Source organism: Scomber scombrus, chromosome 13 (genome assembly GCF_963691925.1).
Source record: "Scomber scombrus chromosome 13, fScoSco1.1, whole genome shotgun sequence".
Taxonomy (NCBI): Eukaryota; Metazoa; Chordata; class Actinopteri; order Scombriformes; family Scombridae; genus Scomber; species Scomber scombrus.
The window spans coordinates 28,624,683-28,646,017 of NC_084982.1; the positions used below are offsets into that span (position 1 = coordinate 28,624,683).

At 40.4% G+C, this 21,335-nt stretch overlaps 1 protein-coding gene across 1 annotated transcript in view; it reads right to left on the reverse strand.

Moving 5' to 3' along the window:
- Positions 1-9,389, reverse strand: part of arglu1a (arginine and glutamate rich 1a) — a gene marked incomplete at its 3' end in the record, with an annotated part of 11,436 nt that extends 2,047 nt beyond the window's left edge. Inside the window, 2 exon segments of the mRNA XM_062431884.1 lie at positions 1,413-1,638; positions 8,751-9,389. Of these exon segments, the coding sequence (XP_062287868.1) occupies positions 1,413-1,638; positions 8,751-9,166 (642 nt within the window).
- Positions 9,390-21,335: the final 11,946 nt, after the last annotated feature.

Here is a 21,335-nt window from a genome sequence, read left to right on the forward strand (position 1 = left end):
AGGAAGAGGAGGAGGCAAAAAAAGGAGGTGCTCATACTGCATTTCTCACCCTATTAGTACCGAGCCGCTGCGCTGCTCCCCTGTGACAGTGAGGGTCACTAAGCTTCATCTGCTCCACTCATTCACAATACATTATTACTGTAGTGTAAATAATAAAATATAAAAAAAAACTTTATTTTCATCATAATGACGCCCGGGGGAGATGAAGAGGAGGAGGAGGAGGAAGGGGGGGTGAGGGGGAGGAAGAGGAAGTCTGCCTTAAACTCTAATAAAGAAAAGTTCATTTAAGAGTTCAAATCAAAAAGTGAAGATGTGTAAGATTGAAATTAAAGAAATAAATAAATAATAATAAAAAAGGAGGAGGGGGGGTTGGGGGGGGGGGGGTCACTGATGGGACAGACGGTGACTGTAGGAACAGAAGTGTCATGTTGAGTTTGAGAGGAGAGCTTCTTTATTTAAACACACACACATATATATATAAAAAACGGAGATAAATTACAATTCAAATCAAAAAGTGAACCGATGGCAAAAAAAAAAAAAAGAAAGTCAGTTGTTGTTTTATTTTAAGTAACGTTGCCATGGTAACACTCTCACCTGCAAGTCAGGAGACGTTAAAAATTAAAGACTTTAAAGTATAAAAAACAGGCAGTTTACATGGAGGTGGATGTGAGAACATTAAATGCATATATAATTATATATATTTATATATATACACACAATTTAAAGGAGGTGGAGTTCTCCTTGTTCTCACGTGCAACAAATCGTCGATATGTTTCTATATTCAGGGGTTAAAAAAATGTCCAAATTAACTTTCACACAGCTCTTATTTTAATTGGGAGTTATAACTCTGATAATTGAGCATTTGATTGGCCGAGAGACTTTCAGATTAGCATTAAATCTACGTATATAATTATAAATATATACGTTTTACGGAGCTTTTGACCTGAGTATCTCGGACGAGCCCCCAAAATTATTAGTATATTTGTATATTTTGGGGGATGTTACGACTTAAAATAGTAACACAGATGTCCAAATTAAGGTTTAATGTTAATTAGGAGTGATGTCATAACTTAGATATTAAACTACAGAGAGCTTTATTAGTTTAAATCCACCTCCAGGTGCTGAATCTGCTCCTTCTCTGCAGTTAAACTTGTACCATGGCTCGGTTACGCTTTATCTGAAAGGTAAATAAGGACAATAGGGGGAGGGGGAAGGGGGGGGTCCCTTCCACCTTCACCATCCCCACATGCCCCCCCTGCCCCTCCTCCCCCCGCCCCCAATTTATAAAAAAGCACCAGTCAAGATTAGGAGACTGGGAGGGAGATGGGGACAGGTGAGGGGTTTGGGTGAGGTGGACAGGATGGGACGGGACGGGATGGGAGGGGGCTGCGTTCCAAACGACCGAGCGTTACCTCTCTGGCTTTCTGCGCCGCCAGCTCGGCCTGCCGCTGCCTCTCCAGCTCCTCCAGCAGCTGCCGCTCCATGATGCGTTTGGCCTCCTCGACGCGCCGAAGCACCTCCCGCTCGATTTCGTCTTTCCGCTTCTCCAGCTCCTCCTCCACGCGCTTGGCCACCAGCTCCTCCACCCGCCGCGCCGTCTCCTCCTCGATCAGCTTCTCCTCGATCTCCTGCTGGCGTCTAGAGGAAAGAAAAAGGACGGAAATCAGAACCAGAACTAAACTGTATTGTGTCTCCCTCAGGCGGGGAGCTCCGGTCCTCTGAAATGAGGCCAACGCGGAAGTAACTTAAAACTGCATTCTATCAAAAGGCCACCAGGGGGCGACCGTTTTGGTGTCAAAAGGACTTCCGTCTCTATACAAGTCAATGGAGAATTCACCAACTTCTCACTTGATTTCTAACCTCAGTAAACGTTTTCAAAATGTGTTTATGGTCTCAATCGCTAGTTTAAAGCCTTCTTCAATGCAGTATGATGTTCATTTGGGACATTTTGGCCTCCCTGATTTTATATGTGACGATAAAGCAGGGTATGCATTAGGGCGTGGCTACGTCGTGATTGACAGGTTGATTGGTTCACAGGTTCAGGAGGGCGCCTCATGCTCCTCCTGATGCCCATATAAGTAGAATCTGTGTTTTTATTTTTCCCAGCATGCACCTGAAATTTTCAAGATGGCGCTGCTCAGATCTGATACTATTGGCCTCCGAGCAGCAGTCCACAAACCAATGGGTGACGTCACGGATGTTACGTGCATGGTCTCTCTCTTCTAATCGCGATCACATGTGGCGTCTCTGCTCTTAACGTTTGTGTCTCCTCCTCTTAAATGTCGTCTTTCTCGTACATGTTTCCACTGCAGTGCCGACCACACGGCCGTAATATCACTGGTCACTGTGGTCGCTTCCCCACCGAGTGGAAGACCTCGCTGTTTAAGAGCAAATTTGTCTCTGAGACTGAACTGATTGGTTCAATATGTGAGTCACACACATACACACACACACACACACACACACACACACATACACACACACACAGGAAACTGGAGACAAACCTTCACTGTATTAAAACTGTCAGAAGTTTGAGAGACTTTATAACTTTTCCATCATGTTTTCAACCAACAGTGAAGAGCTTCAATGTTTCTCAGCAGGGTTGAACTAAAAAGATGCTGCTGTGTGTTAACATGCAGCTAATGTTAAATTACAGGTTGGTCATATGGAGTAGTATCGAAGTCCTGCTGCTTATAAAACTTGACTCTGTGTAAATGTCTGCAGGTTTTAAGTGTTTTTTGGCTTTATACTAGAAATAAAGAGACAAGATTTAATATAGACACTCAAAAAACAGTGTAGATTAAGTGCATGCTTTTTTAATTTGCTCTACATGTTCACTACTATCTCATAATACACTGCAGAACCTTACTTCAATACTTAACGTTAAAGAACATGTAAACATTGTGTATGATGGTGAGAAAGCTGCAGGAAGAAAACTGAGCTTTTTAAATCTTTTGTGAAGTTTAATTGATAATAAGACACAGATATTCACTTAAAACTGTAATATCGGGTTTTTATAACTGATGTTTGTTCTGTAGGCTTCAGCATTTCCGAACCTGCATGAACGCAGCATGGGACGTTTACTGGTGCGTGCTCGATGACGTATAACAACAACAACACGCTAGACTCGTGGGTTGCTAACCGTGGCTAACAAGTTCATAGCGTCCACCGCCATGTACACGAACACACAAACAGAAGGTTTATATCCTCGTTGTCATTTTCTCTGTTATGCTTTCGGCGAGTCGCCTCTGTGACGTCACCGTCAGAGTCCGATGGGTCCTACTTTGCAGAGTCCGGTGGGTCCTATCTGGGTCCTATCTTGGTCCTATCCGGGTCCTATCTGGGTCTTACTCTGCAGAGTCCGGTGGGTCCTATCTGGGTCCTATCCGGGTCCTATCTGGGTCCTATCTGGGTCCTACTCTGGGTCCTATCTGGGTCCTATCTGGGTCCTACTCTGCAGAGTCCGGTGGGTCCTATCTGGGTCCTATCTGGGTCCTATCCGGGTCCTATCTGGGTCCTATCTGGGTCCTATCCGGGTCCTATCTGGGTCCCATCTGGGTTCTATCTGGGTCCTACTCTGCTGGAGACACAACAGCTGAGAGGACCGAGTGAGAGGACGTTCCTATAAAAGGTCCCGCCTCTAGAAACGGGGTTTATGTCTGTGGTTTGGAACTATTTCCAAGTGTCCCTACAGATAGTAAATTACTGCAAAGCAGCATAATAAATATGGCAGTGACATATTGGCACTTTTTTCCATAACTTAAATTGAAGTAGTTCTCTTATTTTGCACAGACAGTGTTTACATGTGGAAAGCCATGTTGCATTTATGTTTGCATCCAGTGGAGCATCACAATATAATTAAGCATAATGTGTTAATTCAACAGTAGGAGATATGTTATGTTGTTACCTAATAGTTTTGGTGTAAGAAGCCTGCAAATATCGGTATTGGGTGATATCGGTATCGGAAATTAAGAGTTGGGGAATATCGGATATCGGTAGAAAAGTCAATATCGATGCATCTTCCAGTCACTTCTACTCCTCACAATTAGTGTGTTTTTTGGTGAGTGCAACACATTATAAAAAGAAAAGTAGAGATGGTAAAAGAAAGTAAACTGATTATCTACATTTGGGGTGAAAAACAATAGAAAAACACTCCTTTTAGTGCCTTTATCATCACTGCAGAGCCCAGTTCAGGTGATCAAATGACTCTCGCCCCAGATGGGCGTCACCTGTCATCCTGTTTTTTAAAATTTTTCCTTTTATATCACCGACTGCACTCTGACTCTGAACAGGAAGCCATTAAGTATTAAGGAAGCGTGTATATAGTCACATGGCTTCTGGCACCGCTTGTAAACACACAACATAACCCTACACCCCCTCCCCTTCCCTTCTTCCACCTTGGATTCAATTTCAACCCTCGTCAGCCGCTTTTGGGGAAACACGAGACCTTTCGCCAGCTCCGACCCCCCCCCCCTTCCTTAGTCCTTCCTTATCTAATAGTGTCATGATATTTACATTTGTATGGCTGGTTAAGTGGCCCTGTGGCTACTGACCGAGGGAGCCACACACACACACACACACACACACACTCACTCAGGAAGCCAGGTGTTGGGATTGTAGTTGAGATTCTCAGGTGTCGTTGCCGTGTCTGACAGGAACAAGCTGTCGGAGGGGGGGGGGGGGGGGGGGTCGTGGTCTTTTTGTGTTTGGGGCGACAACTCAAGTGGTTTATAATGCAGAGTTGTGACAGCGTTGAACTGACATCAAATCGCTCGTGAAGTCGGGAGATTTACGGCTGTTAAATAGTCACATTTATCTTTAAATATAAGTAGAAATAAGCTGCTAAAAATAGGTTAAATTCACCAAACTTGACTCATTGCATGCTTATAGTATGTTTTATTCCATGTGAGGCTGCTTCCAAATATTATTTACACACCGATTTATACACTTATCTTAATTGTTTTTATTAATTAAAGTCAAATATCTCTTAAATACGCGATGGAAAACCCCTAAAATGGCTTATTTATGGCATTAAATTGTTTTCCTGAGGCTGTAACTAACATTTTTAAACCAAAAATGAAAATATATTTATTTAATTTGTGTCATTTAACTGATTTTTTACTAATAAACTTATTTATTTGCTGTTTTTTATTGTATTTTTATGTTTTAACTACATCCCTTGTATGAAAGCTGCTCTATAAATAAAGTTTATCATTATTCTTGCACACCAAATATTATTTACATACAGATTTACGCACTTAAATTAACTTTTTTTATCATTTAATGTCAAATATATAATAATAACCACATAGAAAACCACTAAAATTGCTTATTTATGGCATGAAAATGTGTTTTCTGAGGGTTTAAACTAACAAATATTTAGTAAAGTTGCTCTAAAATGACTTTTACTATCGAAGATCCCAATCTGATGCTGATATTTAACCCTTGTGTTGTCCTCGAGTCAAGGAAGGAAGGGAGGAAGGAGGGAAGAAAGAAGGAAAGGAGGAAGGAAGGGAGGAAAAGGGAAGGGAGGAAGGAAGGAAAGAAGGACAGGAGGGAGGATGGAAGGGAGGAAGAAGGAAGGAAAGGAGGAAGGAAGGAAAGGAGGGAGGGAGGGAGGGAGGGAGGGAGGAAGGAAGGATGGAAGGGAGTTAGAAGGAAGGAAAGGAGGAAGAAGGAAGGAAAGGAGGGAGGGAGGAAGGAAGAAGGAAAGGGGGATGAAGAAAAGAGAAAGAGGGAGGGAGGAAGGACAGACGGAAGGAAAGAAAGGAAGGAATAACGGATGGAGGAAAGAAGGACGGAAGGAAGGAAGGAGGGAGGGAGGGAGAAAGGAAAAGAGGAAGGGAGGAAGGAAGGAAAGAAGGACAGAGGAAAGAAGTAAGGGAGGAAGGAAAGGAAGGAAGGAAGAAAGGGGGATGGAGAAAAGAGAGAAGGAGGGAGGGAGGAAGGACAGACGGAAGGAAATGAAGGAAGGGAGGAAAGAAGGAACAGTCAAAACAGACGGGGTCAATTTGACCCGGGAGGACGACAGGAATATTAAACAGCAGCAGAATAAACTGAGACAACAGATGAAGCTTTCTGACTTTCTCACAAGCTACTTTATTTATCTTCTACTGGTCCTTTATATGCCTGATCTACACTGAGACCTATAGGATGAGCTCAGGTCATCTTTAATGTCAACACTCGCTATATATATATATATGCAGCGCAGGGATACCAGGGAGCTGCACTGACAGCGTTAACAACACCACATTTAGATGGATTATTATTACTTATTTACTTCTTATTGCTCCACTCAGACGTCTGTTTCTCTTCTTGTTCCAACAGATAAATGTTTGAGCTTCACTTTGCAGATTCTGACACTTTAAAAAAAAAAAAAGGTTGATTTCACATCTGAGCTCATTCAACGTCTGACTTTATGATTTGTGACGTCATAAATAGTTTGGTTCACTATTCATCATGCAGCCTGCAGGGCATAAAAACACTGAGGATGAACTCATTTAGGGTCCAGCAATTAAGCTTCTATAATATAATATATTTGGATAATGAAGAAGGGGAGATGTAGGTGCCATTTTGAACGTTTTAAAGTTGCAATTATACTTTTTTTTGTGTGACCAAAACACAAAAGACAGAGATTGTTAATGCATGCATGCTTTAAAACTGATCATGATGTCATAAATCATGCTTGTAGACCCCGCCTCTTAACTCTTACATACTGTTTGAATCAAATTTGACCCATTTTGACAATTGAAACCAACTAAAAAAAAAACACATAAATTACCTTTTTTTTTTAAAGCCTGAACTTTTATAACTTTACCTAGAGTTGCCTAAAATGTACAAAAATGGAAATATTTGGGTGTTAAAGGTTCAATCGTGAAGCCTAATATTCAAATATTGTTGGATCCTACATTTAAAATCAACTAACAGAAATAATTATGTTCTCATTATAGTGTGATTTCTAGTGTATTTTCACTATAATAGAGTCAAATTCATTTTGCATCCAATTAAAACATTCCCACAAATATTTTTTGTATATTTTGGGATTTTTATGAGTTGTGTCTCCTGGTGCATGTTGCATGTTTAAGGGGTTAAGAGCCAGTTTTTGTATTTTAACCCCTTAAACATGCAACATGCACCAGGAGATACAACTCATAAAATCCCAAAATATACAAAAATATTTGTGGAAATGTTTTACTTAGGTGCAAAATGAGATAACTAAGTAACATATGAAGTGAATATAAAGTAGATAAAACGAATAATTAACATCTCATTTTACACTCTTACCTGTTTAAGGGTTAAGAGATGCAATTAATATGTTGATTTCAGACTTCAAACTTTAAATTTTAAAGTCACCCCCCCTTCTACTCATCTATACCCCCCCCCCCCCATATACCTGTCTTCTTGTTCCTGTAGTTTTTTGGGTGTTTGAGCTCCTTTTATAGGAGTATTATAAATGTGCAGAGTTTGACACTAAAAGGCTGTTTTCATGTTCATCTGCAGACAAGTGAAAGTTTTTTTGTGCTCATTGAAAATTTGATATTAAGAGGCAGTTTCAAAGCCAGTCCTGGTTCAATATTGACCACCATCATCATCATCATCATTATTATTATTCACCATCATCAGCCGGTGCAGCTCACCTGTCTAACTGGGTCACATCTAATGGTTGAACTCCATTAAGAGACAGTTTGTGTATTTTAACCCTTAAAACAGGCAGGAGTGGAAAATGAGATGTTAATTATTCTTAATTATATACTTTATATTTACTATGATGTTACTAGTTCTCTCATTTTTAACCTAAATAAAACATTTATTTGTGTATATTTTGGGATTTTATGAGTTGCATCTCCTGGTGCATGTTGCATGTTTAAGGGGTTAAAATACACAAACTGGCCAAAAAGGAGCACAAACATCCCAAAACTGTAGGAACAAGACGACCAGTATAGATGGACTTTAAATTTAAAGTTTGATGTTACTAGTTATATCTCATTTTGCACCTAAGTTAAAACATTTGCACCAATAATTTCAACATATTTGTGTATATTTTGGGATTTAATGAGTTGTGTCTCCTGGTGCATGCTGCATGTTTCAGACCCAGTTAGACAGGTGAGCTATGAGATAGAAGGAGGGGGGGGGGGGGGGGGGGGCTTTAAATGTAAAGTTTGGAGTCTGATATCAACATATTAATTGCATCTCTTAACCCTTAAACAGGTAAGAGTGCAAAATGTGATGTTAATTATTCTTTTTATGCACTTTATATCTACTTTGATGTTACTAGTTATATCTCATTTTGCACCTCAGTAAACATTTGCACCAATAATTTAAACATATTTGTGTATATTTTGGGACTTAATGAGAATGAGATGTATCTCCTGGTGCATGCTGCATGTCTTACTATCAAATTTTCAATGAGCACATAGAAACTTTCACTTGTTTGCACATTTATAATACTCCAAAAAAGGAGCATAAACATCCAAAAAACTGTAGGAACTCATTTGCACCAATAATTTAAACATATTTGTGTATATTATTAGCTCTATCTCCTGGTGCATAATGCATTTTAAGTGTTTAAGGGGTTAAAACTGGCTCTTAATGGAGTTCAACCATGAGATGTGACCCAGTTAGACAGGTGAGCTGCACCGGGCTGATGATGATGATAATGATGATGTTGATGAAGGTGAGGCCCTGCTGCAGAGCCACTTAGCACACTTAGCTTAGCACACTTAGCTTAGCATTATAAACCAAACACTCACATCTTCCTCTGCCTCTCCATCTCCATCTTCCTCTCCTCATCCTCTTTCCTCTGCTTCTCGTCCAGCGCGTTCCTCTTGCTCAGCGTGCGGCCGAAGATGTCGATCCTCTCCGGCGGCGAGGCGGCTCTTTCTCTGCGGGACGAGGCCGCCGCCATGATGGTGGTACCGCCGCCGCCGCCGCAGCCGCCGCCGGTGGTGCAGCCGGTGCTACTACAACCGGTGGCGGTGCACGACCTGGAGCGGGACCGGGACTCCCTGCATCGCCGGTGGTTCCTCTTGGCCTCCCTGGACTTTGAGCGCTTCTTGGACCTTTCTCTGTCTCTGGAGCGGGAGCGAGAGCGGCTCCTCTTCTTGCTGTGTTTGCTGCTTTTGGAGTGTTTGGAGCGAGATGAGCTGCGGCTGCGAGATCGGCCCATACTAGCCTTTTAACTTTCAACTCTTTTTTTATAGCTGATACAGGATCGATATGTAAAATCCAGCCCCGTCCGCTCCTCTACTGACTTGTTGTTGGTGGCGACGGAGTGGAAACAGCAGCTTTAATGGTTGTTTTTAAGTAGAATTAGTCATTAGAGAAAAAGTGGTTGTTGTGTTGTCCTACTAACTCGCTGGGAAGAAAGATGGCGGGTGTGTGTCGAGGTTCTAGGTTTCCCAGCGTGCATTGCGAGGATTCGGAGTTTTCCGGCGGGACTTCGGGATTGGTCGGCAGGACTTCGGGCTCTTCCGGCAGTCTTCGGGATTGGCCGATCGGAATCCGAAGTGCACCGACAAAACAAACCAGTGCTGGAATAAAAGAGGCATTCAGACCGTTTATTAAGTAGATATAGGGGCGATTTTAGGCCCTAATTTTTTTTTCTCAGCAACCCTAAAAATAAAATAAAATATAATAATACCAATAATAATAAAATAAATTATTATTGTATTTTTATTGTACTTTTTAAAAACACACATCATTAGGAGCTGAGCCCCCCTGGGTAGAAGTATCACTAAACCAATATTAAAATACTCTTAAAATACTTACTAATAAATATCCTACAGTGGTGTATTAGGGCCATATATGTAAAAAATAATAATAATAAAATACTGACCTGGAGGAGGAACTGAAATAATAATATTATACTTGAAACACTGATATTGTACAGTAGTGTACATTACACACATACACTTTACAAAATGCACTTTTTAATATACACTTCTGTGCAATATCAGTATTTCAGGTATAATATAATTATTTTCAGTTCAATTGTATTCTTTTAAATCTGTGCAATATCAGTATCACACTCAGGTATATTATCATTCTGACAACACAATATTACTCTTGTACATAATGTTACTTTTTTTACCATATTTTTTTTACCACTATTGTTTTTTATTGCTTGTGTAATTACTTATTATTTATGTTTACTGTCTACTTGCTGCTTCAATAATGTAAATTTCCCAACAATGGGACTAATAAAGGACTATCTTATCTTATCTTATCTTATTTTACATTATCTCAGTTAAAGTATTGTTCCTGTATTAACAAACTGAACAGATGTAAGGATAATACTTCCAATTTTCCTTCTTTTTCTTATTGTCAACACATTTCATATGTGGAGCCAAACCAACAATAAACTGATCTACTTCCAAGTATTGTGTGTGTTTATCTAAAGACTGATTATATATATATATATATATATATATATATATATATATATATATATATATATATATATAATATACCTATTGGCCAATCAACCTCCATTATAAAAACTATTCAACTCACATCATTCATCCCTGAAGTCGATGGTTTCTGTGGTTTGTGTAGAAAAATTGGCTCCAAGGTCTAATAGCAGCGGTCACATTTCCAGTCTCTGGAGAGTAGTTCTGTGTGAAGGCGGACGCTACTGAGCATGTGCAGGAATGTGGTTCAGTTTACAGTTTCACTAGCTTGTTCACAACTGCTTCACTTTATAATCTACTATGCTGTACTCCCTCAAAGAACAATACAAAGTCAAGAGGTTGTGTTCATGCTTTGGATTCATAGACAATACTACAATAAAGTAGCTCAGGTCATTGTTGGTTTGACTCTGTAATAAGAAAGAATATATAGAAAATTGCCAGTTTTGACCTCAAATATAAAACAAAAGCATTTTAATAGTAATAAAAAAGATTTATTAATGCAACACTTTTCAAACCAAAGTTATAAAAGTGGTTGAAAACATTGAAGTATGACAATTAAGCCGTAAAACACAGAATACTATATAAGATTAAATATCATCAACAGTAGTAATAAAACAAAAAAAGTGGTATTAAATATAACACTGTATTGTTTTACATGCACACATAAACTGATGTGTATCCAAATATCCAAAAAATCATAAATAAGAGTGCATGAAATCAAAGTGGCTCATTGCTGCAGGAAGTGAAGCTACAGCTGAATGAAGTCACTCAAGAGAACAAATATAAGTGTTTTTTACCCTTAAAATCTTCCTTTTTCTTCTCATCTTTTAGTTAAAGGTTATAATTAGGAAGTCACACGGCACAAAATGTTTAATTTCTAATGAATTGCTGAATGCTTTTCACTGGTATCATTCTTATTAGTGTGATTATACTATTAAAAAAACTATAAATTCTGCTGCAGCATGTGAAATAATAGTCATTAGTATAATTATTGTTTAATGTTTCATCTATTTTATGCTTGATTCTTGTTTTTAAAGTGTTTTTGTGCATGTTATTCTGTTAATATTGTTTTATGTGAAGCTTCGGTTTGGAAAGCTTCTATAGAAATAAAGTGCATTATTATTATTCTACTATATCAAGGCCTTCTTTTACTCAATAATACAAATCAATAACTGCTGGGAATGGGGTTTTTTTTCTTTTTTGAAGAAGTCTCAGAGCTCTGCGATCGAGTTTGATGTTTGATGAATCTGTCAATATTACCAGAAATACACAAGAGATGCACGATAATAACAAACACTGATGCTGCAAAAAATGAAAAAGCTTTAACATCAAACTAGTTGTACATCTTTGCTGCTCTGCAAAGCAACACAGAACATTTACTCTGATATCATTTTATGTTCCTGTTTGACCCAAATTTAACTTTTACCCGTGTCCATTTTTAAACGTTTTCATGCACTATCAGATAAAATGATGCTTTTTTTTAAATCTGCAGCTTGTAAATATAGAGACAAAAACATCAAGATAACCGAAAGCCAAAAAAACACACATGCACACACACACACACACACACACACACACACACACACACACACACACACAACTACAGACAATGACACAATCCTGCAGAGTACAGATTTGCCGTCCCACTCTGGTAAAATGAGGCCATTGTGATAACGCCTCCCTGGAGTGCAACGCTTAAAATAAACGGCCATTACTATATTTAAAAAAAACACGTAACTCAAAAGCTGAGTGAGTCAGCTTAAAAATAAAAATAAAACAACAAAAAAAAAAAGGTCATATCACTCCAGCTAAAAATGAAAGTGCTTTCTCTCTAATTACCTGCATGGTTCTGGTTCAGCATCTGTAAGAGTCTAATTTTAGTAGAAAGAGAATCATTTGTTGACATGCAGCTGCAGCATTTGTGCAGCTTTCTGTTGTCGATCACTTTTGAGTTGTTGTGAGCTGATAATAAAGTTTCACATGAGTCACTGTTCATACCCACACAGTCAGAAAAAGAGGGGAGTGATGAGTAACGTGCATTCATCCATGAGCTTGCACTCTTCTTCTTCTTCTTCTTCTTCTTCTTCTTCTTCTTCTTCTTCTTCTGCTTCTTCTTCTTCTTCTTCTTCATCTACAGTTACACAGCACTGTCAGCTTTTGAGAGAGGGAGAGAGAGAGAGAGAGAGAGAGAGATAAAGAGAGAGAGAGCAAGAGAGAGAGATAAAGAGAGAGAGAGAGAGACAGAGAGAGAGAGATAGAGAGAGAGAGAGAGAGCAAGAGAGAGAGCAAGAGAGAGAGATAGAGTGAGAGAGAGATAGAGCAAGAGAGAGAGAGAGATAAAGAGAGAGAGAGAGAGAGACAGAGAGAGAGAGAAAGAGAGAGAGATAGACAGAGAGAGAGAGAGAGAGAGACAGAGAGAGAGCAAGAGAGAGAGATAGAGTGAGAGAGAGAAAGAGAGAGAAAGAGAGAGCAAGAGAGAGCAAGAGAGAGAGAAAGAGAGAGAGACAGAGAGAGAGAGAGAGAGAGAGAGAGAGAGAGAGAGAGAGAGAGAGAGAGAGAGAGAGAGAGAGAGAGACAGAGAGAGAGCACAAACAGCACAAATTTCCACCAGAATTAAAAGGAAAAAGAAAAGATAAATGATGTGATTTGTGTCAGATATCAGATATTAGATATTGAGGGCAAGTCCTGGTTCACCCATCCAGGAACAGCTTTTTTATTTCTCTGCTTGAAGCCAAAGAATTGATTTTCTCTGTAACTTGTGGTTGTGTTTTATTTTAATGATCCACGAATTCTGTTCCCGAGGATGAAAGAGAGAGAGAGAGAAAGAGAGAAAGACGAGTCGGCATTACATATACACAGATTCAGAGATGTCTTGTTTTGGTGCTGGTGTATCGGTGGAAGAGAGAGGTGCTTAAAGCCGCCTTTTGATGAATAATAGAAAGTGTTTCATGGATGTGGAGGAGAGGAAAAGAGTTTCAGTGTGGCTCCGATGGGAGAAGAAAAGAGAGAAAAAAGAAAAAGCAGAATCGGAGAAGAAGAAGAAGGAGAAGAAGAAGAAGAAGAAGAAGAAGAAGAAGAAGAAGAAGAAGAAGAAGAAGAAGAAGAAGAAGTGTAAGTGAAAGAATTTGTAAAGTTTGTCTGCTTCTGTTCCTGAGTGGGTTTTTATTTTTTTCCTTCCTTCCTTCCTTCCTTCCTTCCTTCCTTCCTTCCTTCCTTCCTTCCTCCCATCTGTCCTTCTTCCTTTCTTCCATCTTTCCTTCATTCCTTCCTTCCTCCCATCTTTCTGTCCTGTCTTCTCTTCCTTCTCTTCCTTTCCTCCTTCCTTCCTTCCTTCCTTCCTTCCTCCTTTCCTTCCTTCCTTCCATCTGTCCTTCTTCCCTTTCAGCCTTCCTCCCTTCCTGTCTTCTTTTCCTTCCTTCCCTCCTTCCTTCGTTCTCCACCGCTCTCATGAACAGATTTATTGTTCAAATTGCTCCTATGAGAGATTTAAGAGAGGCTGCCATCATCATTTTCAAATAGTTTCCCTCCTCGATGCGATTCCCCCTTAAAAAAAAATAAAGGGGGAAGTGGTTTCGGAGCAGTTTGTTTGTGGTGGGAACGTGATCCGACCTCCGCCCGCCCGACTACAATGCTGTAATATCTGAGTTAAACAGCTCAAAACACTTAAAGTATATATGTGGGAGGCGAGGGGAAGAAACTAAAGGAACATTGTAAAAGTTATCCTCTGGTCAGTGTGATGTCACATCTCATTACTCATTACTTTTGAGGCTTTGACAGAGTTTTTACTGGTATTTTACTGATATTTGATATTTTACCACAAAAACAGCGTCAGGGTGTTTTATACAGGAGAACGCCGATAGTGTTACAGAAAATGTTTTATCATTAAAATCTATGCAGACGACTCTCACGTCTCCTTTAACCACAAACAACACACTTCAGGGCTTCACATACAGTAGTTGAACATGTACTGATGTCATTCTGAGATGTTTATGTGGTTGTTTCTTTTGTATTGTTTTGTATTGATGCACGACTCACAACATGAGGTGTTGGCATGGAGCCTCTTTGAACTACACTTAACTCATAAGTGGGGATTTAGTTCTAAATATGAGTCAAGCATCAAATCTATTCATCCAATCTGAATCTTTTCTAAGGGTGAACTCACACTACGGCCAGTTGTTCCGTACCGTCCTGAAGCACGGATGTCCCCCCCTCCCCTGTCCCCCGCTGGCCAGCACTCACATTACCTCAAACCCAACTGTACTCAAGCACGGTTGCCTCCGACACCATTGTGCAAAAACATATAGACAGTTTACTCTCATAAAACATGCACAGGTGTGTGTTGGCGTACTGTGTGCCGGTAAAACACAACACAGCCGATCAGTTAACACAACGATGATTAAAAAGTGCAAGCTTGTTCTTCTGAGTCATGCCTGTGTAGTATGCAGTACTACATACTGGTGTAAAAAAGACTCTAGTAAAAGCAGACGTACTGATTCAACTCTTTACTCCAGTAAAAGTAAGACTTAGTTTAATGACTTATGGCGCTTTTCCACTACACCGTTCCAGCACGACTCGCCTCGACTCGCCTCGGCTCTTTTTGCGTTTCCACTAGGGATAGTACCTGGTACCTGGTCCTTTTTTAGTACCTGCTCTGGTGAGGTTCCAAGAGAGCCGAGCCGGTACTAAAATGTGACGTCGACACACTGCCGGCCGCTGATTGGTCAGAAGAGTTGTCGCTGGAAGAGTCATGAGCCGTCCCACACAAGAATCAAACCCGGCATTTTTAAATATCGGCAGCAGCGTTACCATAGTTACAGCCATACGGCTCAATTTTCTTGCTTTGTGTGAGACAGAAAGCCTCATACAGCAGCAAGTACACCATCGCCTCCATGGCCTCCATTGTTTATGTGTTTTGTGTCACGTATAAAACGAAGTCACGGCAGTTCAGCGGAGCCGTGCTATGACGACCCCGCCCACGTTGAGTAGGAACTGTAGTAATGGAAAAGCGCCATTAGAAGTCACCAAATAACTTTAACGAATTTCGTTAGTTTATATAATGCAGATTTGTAAAATATTACTTTTATGAGGGTCACAGTCACAGATAATAAACTTACCATTTCATAATTGTGGTAGCAGCGGTGCAGCAGATGTAATGAATTAATCCCTAGTGTGCATGCGTGACCAAGTGTACCGTACTCAAGCTCGGTTAACTTGCCTCACACTTAGCCAAATAATCCAGATTTTAGGGGGCAAACGTGCTTTGGCACTGGGCCTAGTGTGAGTTCGCCCTAAATCTCTCATTGAATCTTTGAGACGTCCTCCCACGAAAAACCGTCGCAACAGGTCATAATAATCTCCTGCATGTTGGTTAAATGACGTATAACCCTCTGTTGTTCTCGGGGCAATTTTGACCCAGGATGACAACTCAAAAATGAGGTATAATTTCATTTAAATGAGACATATTGACCATCATTTCCTAAATAAATATGTGTAAAACCTGTTATAATAGGTTGGAAAGAAGTTGGCTACAAAGATCTAAGGGTGATTATTATACTTTATACTTTATCAAACCAAACCAAAGTTAATTTTGACTCAGAACGATTGTAGAACCTGATAATGTAATAAAGTGCATTTCCAAATAACGTCACACTCTCCGTACCGATGATGCAATAAATTATTACATTATTGGGTTAACCTTATTTTTGCAGAACTAATAATTTCCCAATATTGTAATAACACTATTTGGAAAAGCACTTTATTACATTATCAGGAAGTTAATACATTATTAAACATAATTTTATTGAGTGATGAGGGTTTTTTATTACATTATCAGCTTTATATCTGAGTTTTGAATGCTGAGCCACGTCAAAGATGATTTTCTGTCACAACAGACTATAAATAAAGTTTCTTAAAGTTTCTTCTTATTAACTTTAATTAGGCTGCTACGAAAAACGACTTTATTTCTGCCACAGGAAGGTGATTAAACATCTTTAAGTTGTAGTGATTTTAGCCTTAAGCTACTTGTAAATGTTGAAAGTTAATCCTACTAAGATTTGCAAGAAGACACAGAAAGACAAATGATCTCAGTGTGTGAACGTTGCTTCAGAGTTCTGCACCAGCGTCCCACTGGCAGCACAGCGGGAGCTAAAGGGTTAAACAGCTGCTCTAACTAAACTACATGCTGTAATGCAGATATATGTATTAAAGCCACTTTATTCATTACGCATATTAACAATAAAATACATTTACATCACTTCCTTTTTTTTTAACATGAATCAAACAGTAGAAACAGTCACTCTAACGGTGCGTCTCTACTTTTAATTAAAGCTTTAATTGATCTCTTTGACGTCCGTTAATTGAGATAAACTTCATTAATCTCAAAGGACATGTACGAGTCTGGAAGTTAATATAGTTCCCCTGAATATTAAAGTCTTTTAAAGGTTTTTCTGCATACTGTAAAAGTAAGTAAAATATATTTATAGAGCGTTTTTCACAGAGATAAGTCACAAAGTGCTTTAAATAAGCAAGATAAAACATACAAAAATGATATATATATATACGTATATATAGAATAATAATGATTAAATAAGTAAAAGTAATAAAAATGAAATGCTGAAGCTTCATTCTTGGTAAAACTCTCTAAAAAAAGGTCAAAAAGCTCAAATTTATAACATGAAAAGTCCTTTAAAATGTTAACTTTCTTCTCGATTTACTCAGATTTCTCATCATTACACCCTTAAAGCTCCTAAAAAAATAAAGAAACAGGCACCGAGCTCTCTCCCCCGGTTCAAGTTAATCAAAAAGTCCGTCCCTTTTCACATCGTGTGATCAAAGTTGGGCCTTCTTCTTTCACAGGCGTTTTTCAGGTCCTCTGACCCTGCCCCGTGGTTGCTCTTCAGGGGGAAAAACACTTAACACACACAGGATCTCTTTTAAAAAAGCCCCGCCACATTGTCACATTGTCATGTTGATGGCTCGGGGGTCCTGGCATAAAGAGCCATTGAGGAGGAGGAGGAGGAGGAGGAGGAGGAGGAGGAGAGACCTGAAAGCTTCCACCCTGAATGAGAACAGTTCTTTCACCTCAGGCTGGGTTTTTTTGGGAGGGGGGGGATTGAGGATTGAGGATGTGGAGGAGGAAGAGGAGGAGGTAGTTTTAGTTTAGGAGGTCAGTGGAGTGAAGAGTGATAGCAGGAAATGCACCAATCAATAATCAATCATTACATCTTTTTATTACTTTATTAGAGTCATCGGATGTTGGAGACAAACTGGATGAACTTATTCCTCGTTATTCACTCTGATTTAATAATATATACACATGTTTGAAGGTATTATAGTAAATCATCCTTTACTTATTAACACCTGTTTTTATTTGAGAATTAAAAAACTTGAGTGGAAACCCAAAAATATGCCCGTCTGCAGGCAAACAGACGATCTTAGATGTCTGTTCTCTCCCAAAAGCAATGCATCAGGGTCCTTCTGGGTTTGATTTTTTTTTTTTTACATATATTACTTGAAGAGACTTTGAAAGTGTATGACTCAAATCTCTTCTTCTGTTCTTACACTTTTTAATATTCTGAGGTCAAGTGAAGTGCGTTCACACTGAGAAGTATGGAAACATGCAGCACTATGAGAACCTGGATGGATCAAAACCAAGATTTATTGAACCCATTTAACTTTTAGGTCAATCTTTAGCATGTGTATGAGGTATGTAATGTACAGACAGACCATCAGATTGTTCTATGGTTGCTATAGATACAGGTTGTGCTCCTCAATGCTCCTCAATGCTCCTCATTGCTCTCAACTGCTCCCTAATGCTCCCCAATGCCCCTCACTGCTCCTCACTGCTCCTCAATGCTCCTCACTGCTCCTCACTGCTCCTCACTGCTCCCTAATGCTCTCCAATGCCCCTCACTGCTTCTCAATGCTCCTCACTGCTCCCCAATGCTCCTCACTGCTCCCTAATGCTCCTCAATGCTCCCCAATGCCCCTCACTGCTTCTCAATGCTCCTCACTGCTCCTCAATGCTCCCCACTGCTCCCCACTGCCCCTCACTGCTCCTCACTGCTCCCCATTGCTCCTCACTGCTCCTCACTGCTCCCTAATGCTCCTCAATGCCCCTCACTGCTCCTCACTGCTCCCCATTGCTCCTCACTGCTCCTCACTGCTCTCCAATGCTCCTCACTGCTCCTCACTGCTCCTTAATGCTCCTCACTGCTCCTCACTGCTCCTCACTGCTCCCCATTGCTCCTCACTGCTCCTCACTGCTCTCCAATGCTCCTCACTGCTCCTCACTGGTCCCCACTGCTCCTTAATGCTCCTCACTGCTCCTCACTGCTCCTCATTGCTCCTCACTGCTTCTCAATGCTCCTAAATGCTCCTCACTGCTCCTCCATGCACCCCACTGCTCCTCAATGCTCCTCACTTTCTCCAATGCTCCTAAATGCTCCTCACTGCTCCCCACTTCTCCTCACTGCTCCTCAATGCTCCTCACTTTCTCCAATGCTCCTAAATGCTCCTCACTGCTCCCCACTTCTCCTCACTGCTCCTCAATGCTCCTCACTTTCTCCAATGCTCCTAAATGCTCCTCACTGCTCCCCACTTCTCCTCACTGCTCCTCAATGCTCCTCACTTTCTCCAATGCTCCTAAATGCTCCTCACTGCTCCTCACTGCTCCTCACAGTGAATAAACTTAATAATTTAACTTTTAGATCAGAGACTGAACTCTGCCGCCTGTTTTCTGACCTGAAGAAACATCGAACAGAATAACGTTTTCTTTAATGTTCATTTATTAAAACACGCAGTCGGCATGAATGTAAATGTAGAATATATATAGAGAGTCTTTTTTAATGTATTTAGCTTCATTTACAGTGTCTATCCATTGATCTGATATTAGAAAAATCACCTCTACAACTTATAATGAACTCATTTACAACATTTCATCATTAATTAAACTGATTTATTTAAAGTTAGAGATGAAGACAGATGTGTTAAATAAATTACAGTGATGTTAGGAAGGCAGAACATGAGGTGCATTTCTCTCTCTCATCTCTGCATATTCAACCTTGTGTTGCTTCAGCTCTTCAGTTCAGACTCGTGTCACGTTTAAAGTGATGTAACCGATGTGTCACCGCTTCCACCTTGGCAGATTACCTTTGTCTTGACTTTTACATAAAAGTGACCAAAGTGAGTCTTTTCATAAAGCTGCAGTTTTTTTGTGTGGCTTCCTCTTGAGATATTTCTACTCAGCTACAATCAGAGAGGAACTTAAAACCATCTTTTCCCAACATGCTCGTCAAACTTTGTCAGCTCTACGTTGGAAAAGCTGCCGTTTTATTTGGGAGTCGATGACCCAAACAGGGGCGATTCACCGCCAAAACAATTGTGAGGAAATGATGTAGTTTGGACCAATCACAGCCCTTGCAGTGGTGCAGGTCAGGTGACAGCGTAGGGCTCTTCAGAGGACTCTCATTTGATGCAGTACTGTCACAAGTTACGAGGCGGGGAGTTCCGGTCCTCTGAAATGAGGCCAACGCGGAAGTAACTTAAAACTGCATTCTATCAAAAGGCCACCAGGGGGCGACCGTTTTGGTGTCAAAAGGACTTCCGTCTCTATACAAGTCAATGGAGAATTCACCAACTTCTCACTTGATTTCTAACCTCAGTAAACGTTTTCAAAATGTGTTTATGGTCTCAATCGCTAGTTTAAAGCCTTCTTCAATGCAGTATGATGTTCATTTGGGACATTTTGGCCTCCCTGATTTTATTTGTGACGATAAAGCAGGGTATGCATTAGGGCGTGGCTACGTCGTGATTGACAGGTTGATTGATTTACAGGTTCAGGAGGGCGCCTCATGCTCCTCCTGATGCCCATATAAGTAGAATTCCTGTTTTTATTTTTCCCAGCATGAACCAGACATTTTCAAGATGGCGCTGCTCAGATCCGAAACTACTGGCCTCCGAGCAGCAGTCCACAAACCAATGGGTGACGTCACGGATGTTACGTCCATTTCTTATATACAGTCTATGCATGTTACACTAACTGGATATGTTTTAGTCTCCTGCCTCTCTCATGTCATATCTACTTATTCCCCTCACCTGGTTTTCCCCGCCTATCTCCTTTACCTGCAGCCCATGTGCTCATTATAGTCTCTCAGTTTATATACCAGCTCATTCTCACATGCTCCAAAAATGTCTCTCTTTTTTTCACCTGCCTGTTTTTGGGACCTTGGACCTTGGACACCTTCCTGCCCCTTGTCAGATTAGTTTGCCTGTTGGACTGATCTCCTGGTTATTAGCTAAGTAAACTGAACTTCTCTTGTAACTTACCTGTCTCTGATACACTACTATAAACCTGGCTTTAGCTGAAAGGGGCTCTCCATGATGGGAGGTGTGACATCAGGCTCTAAAGAAATACGACACGAGGCTTAACTCACTCACTCCATTGATATTGATAATTGCTGTCGCTGTTGGAAACCTTGTGGGCCTAAAACGAAGTACGGAGTTACAAAATTCCCACCTGCTAGCAATGCAATTATCCAATTATGGAAGTTATTGTCAAGAAAATGAAGTCTCATAATTTGCGTTTGACTTTTATTTGTCAATTTGACGGCAGGAAAAACTACGAACTAGTGGAAATTGGATAAAAAGTCGAACATGGCTCCAGAGCTCCAGAGCCCAGGAGCCTCCTCTAAGGTTACTAATCCAACCCTGCTCCTCACACCAAAAACACTATCTGCATCCATGTGACCCTCGACAACCTACACTGACCAGCTGCCCCCCCCCCCCCACCAAACACACACATACACACACACACACACACACACACACACACACTGACCATTACTCAAGAACAGCCATCACACCCAATTTAAAATCACTACCCCTCCATTCACTACGATCCCCATATGTTTAACGTCTTCCTCCTGA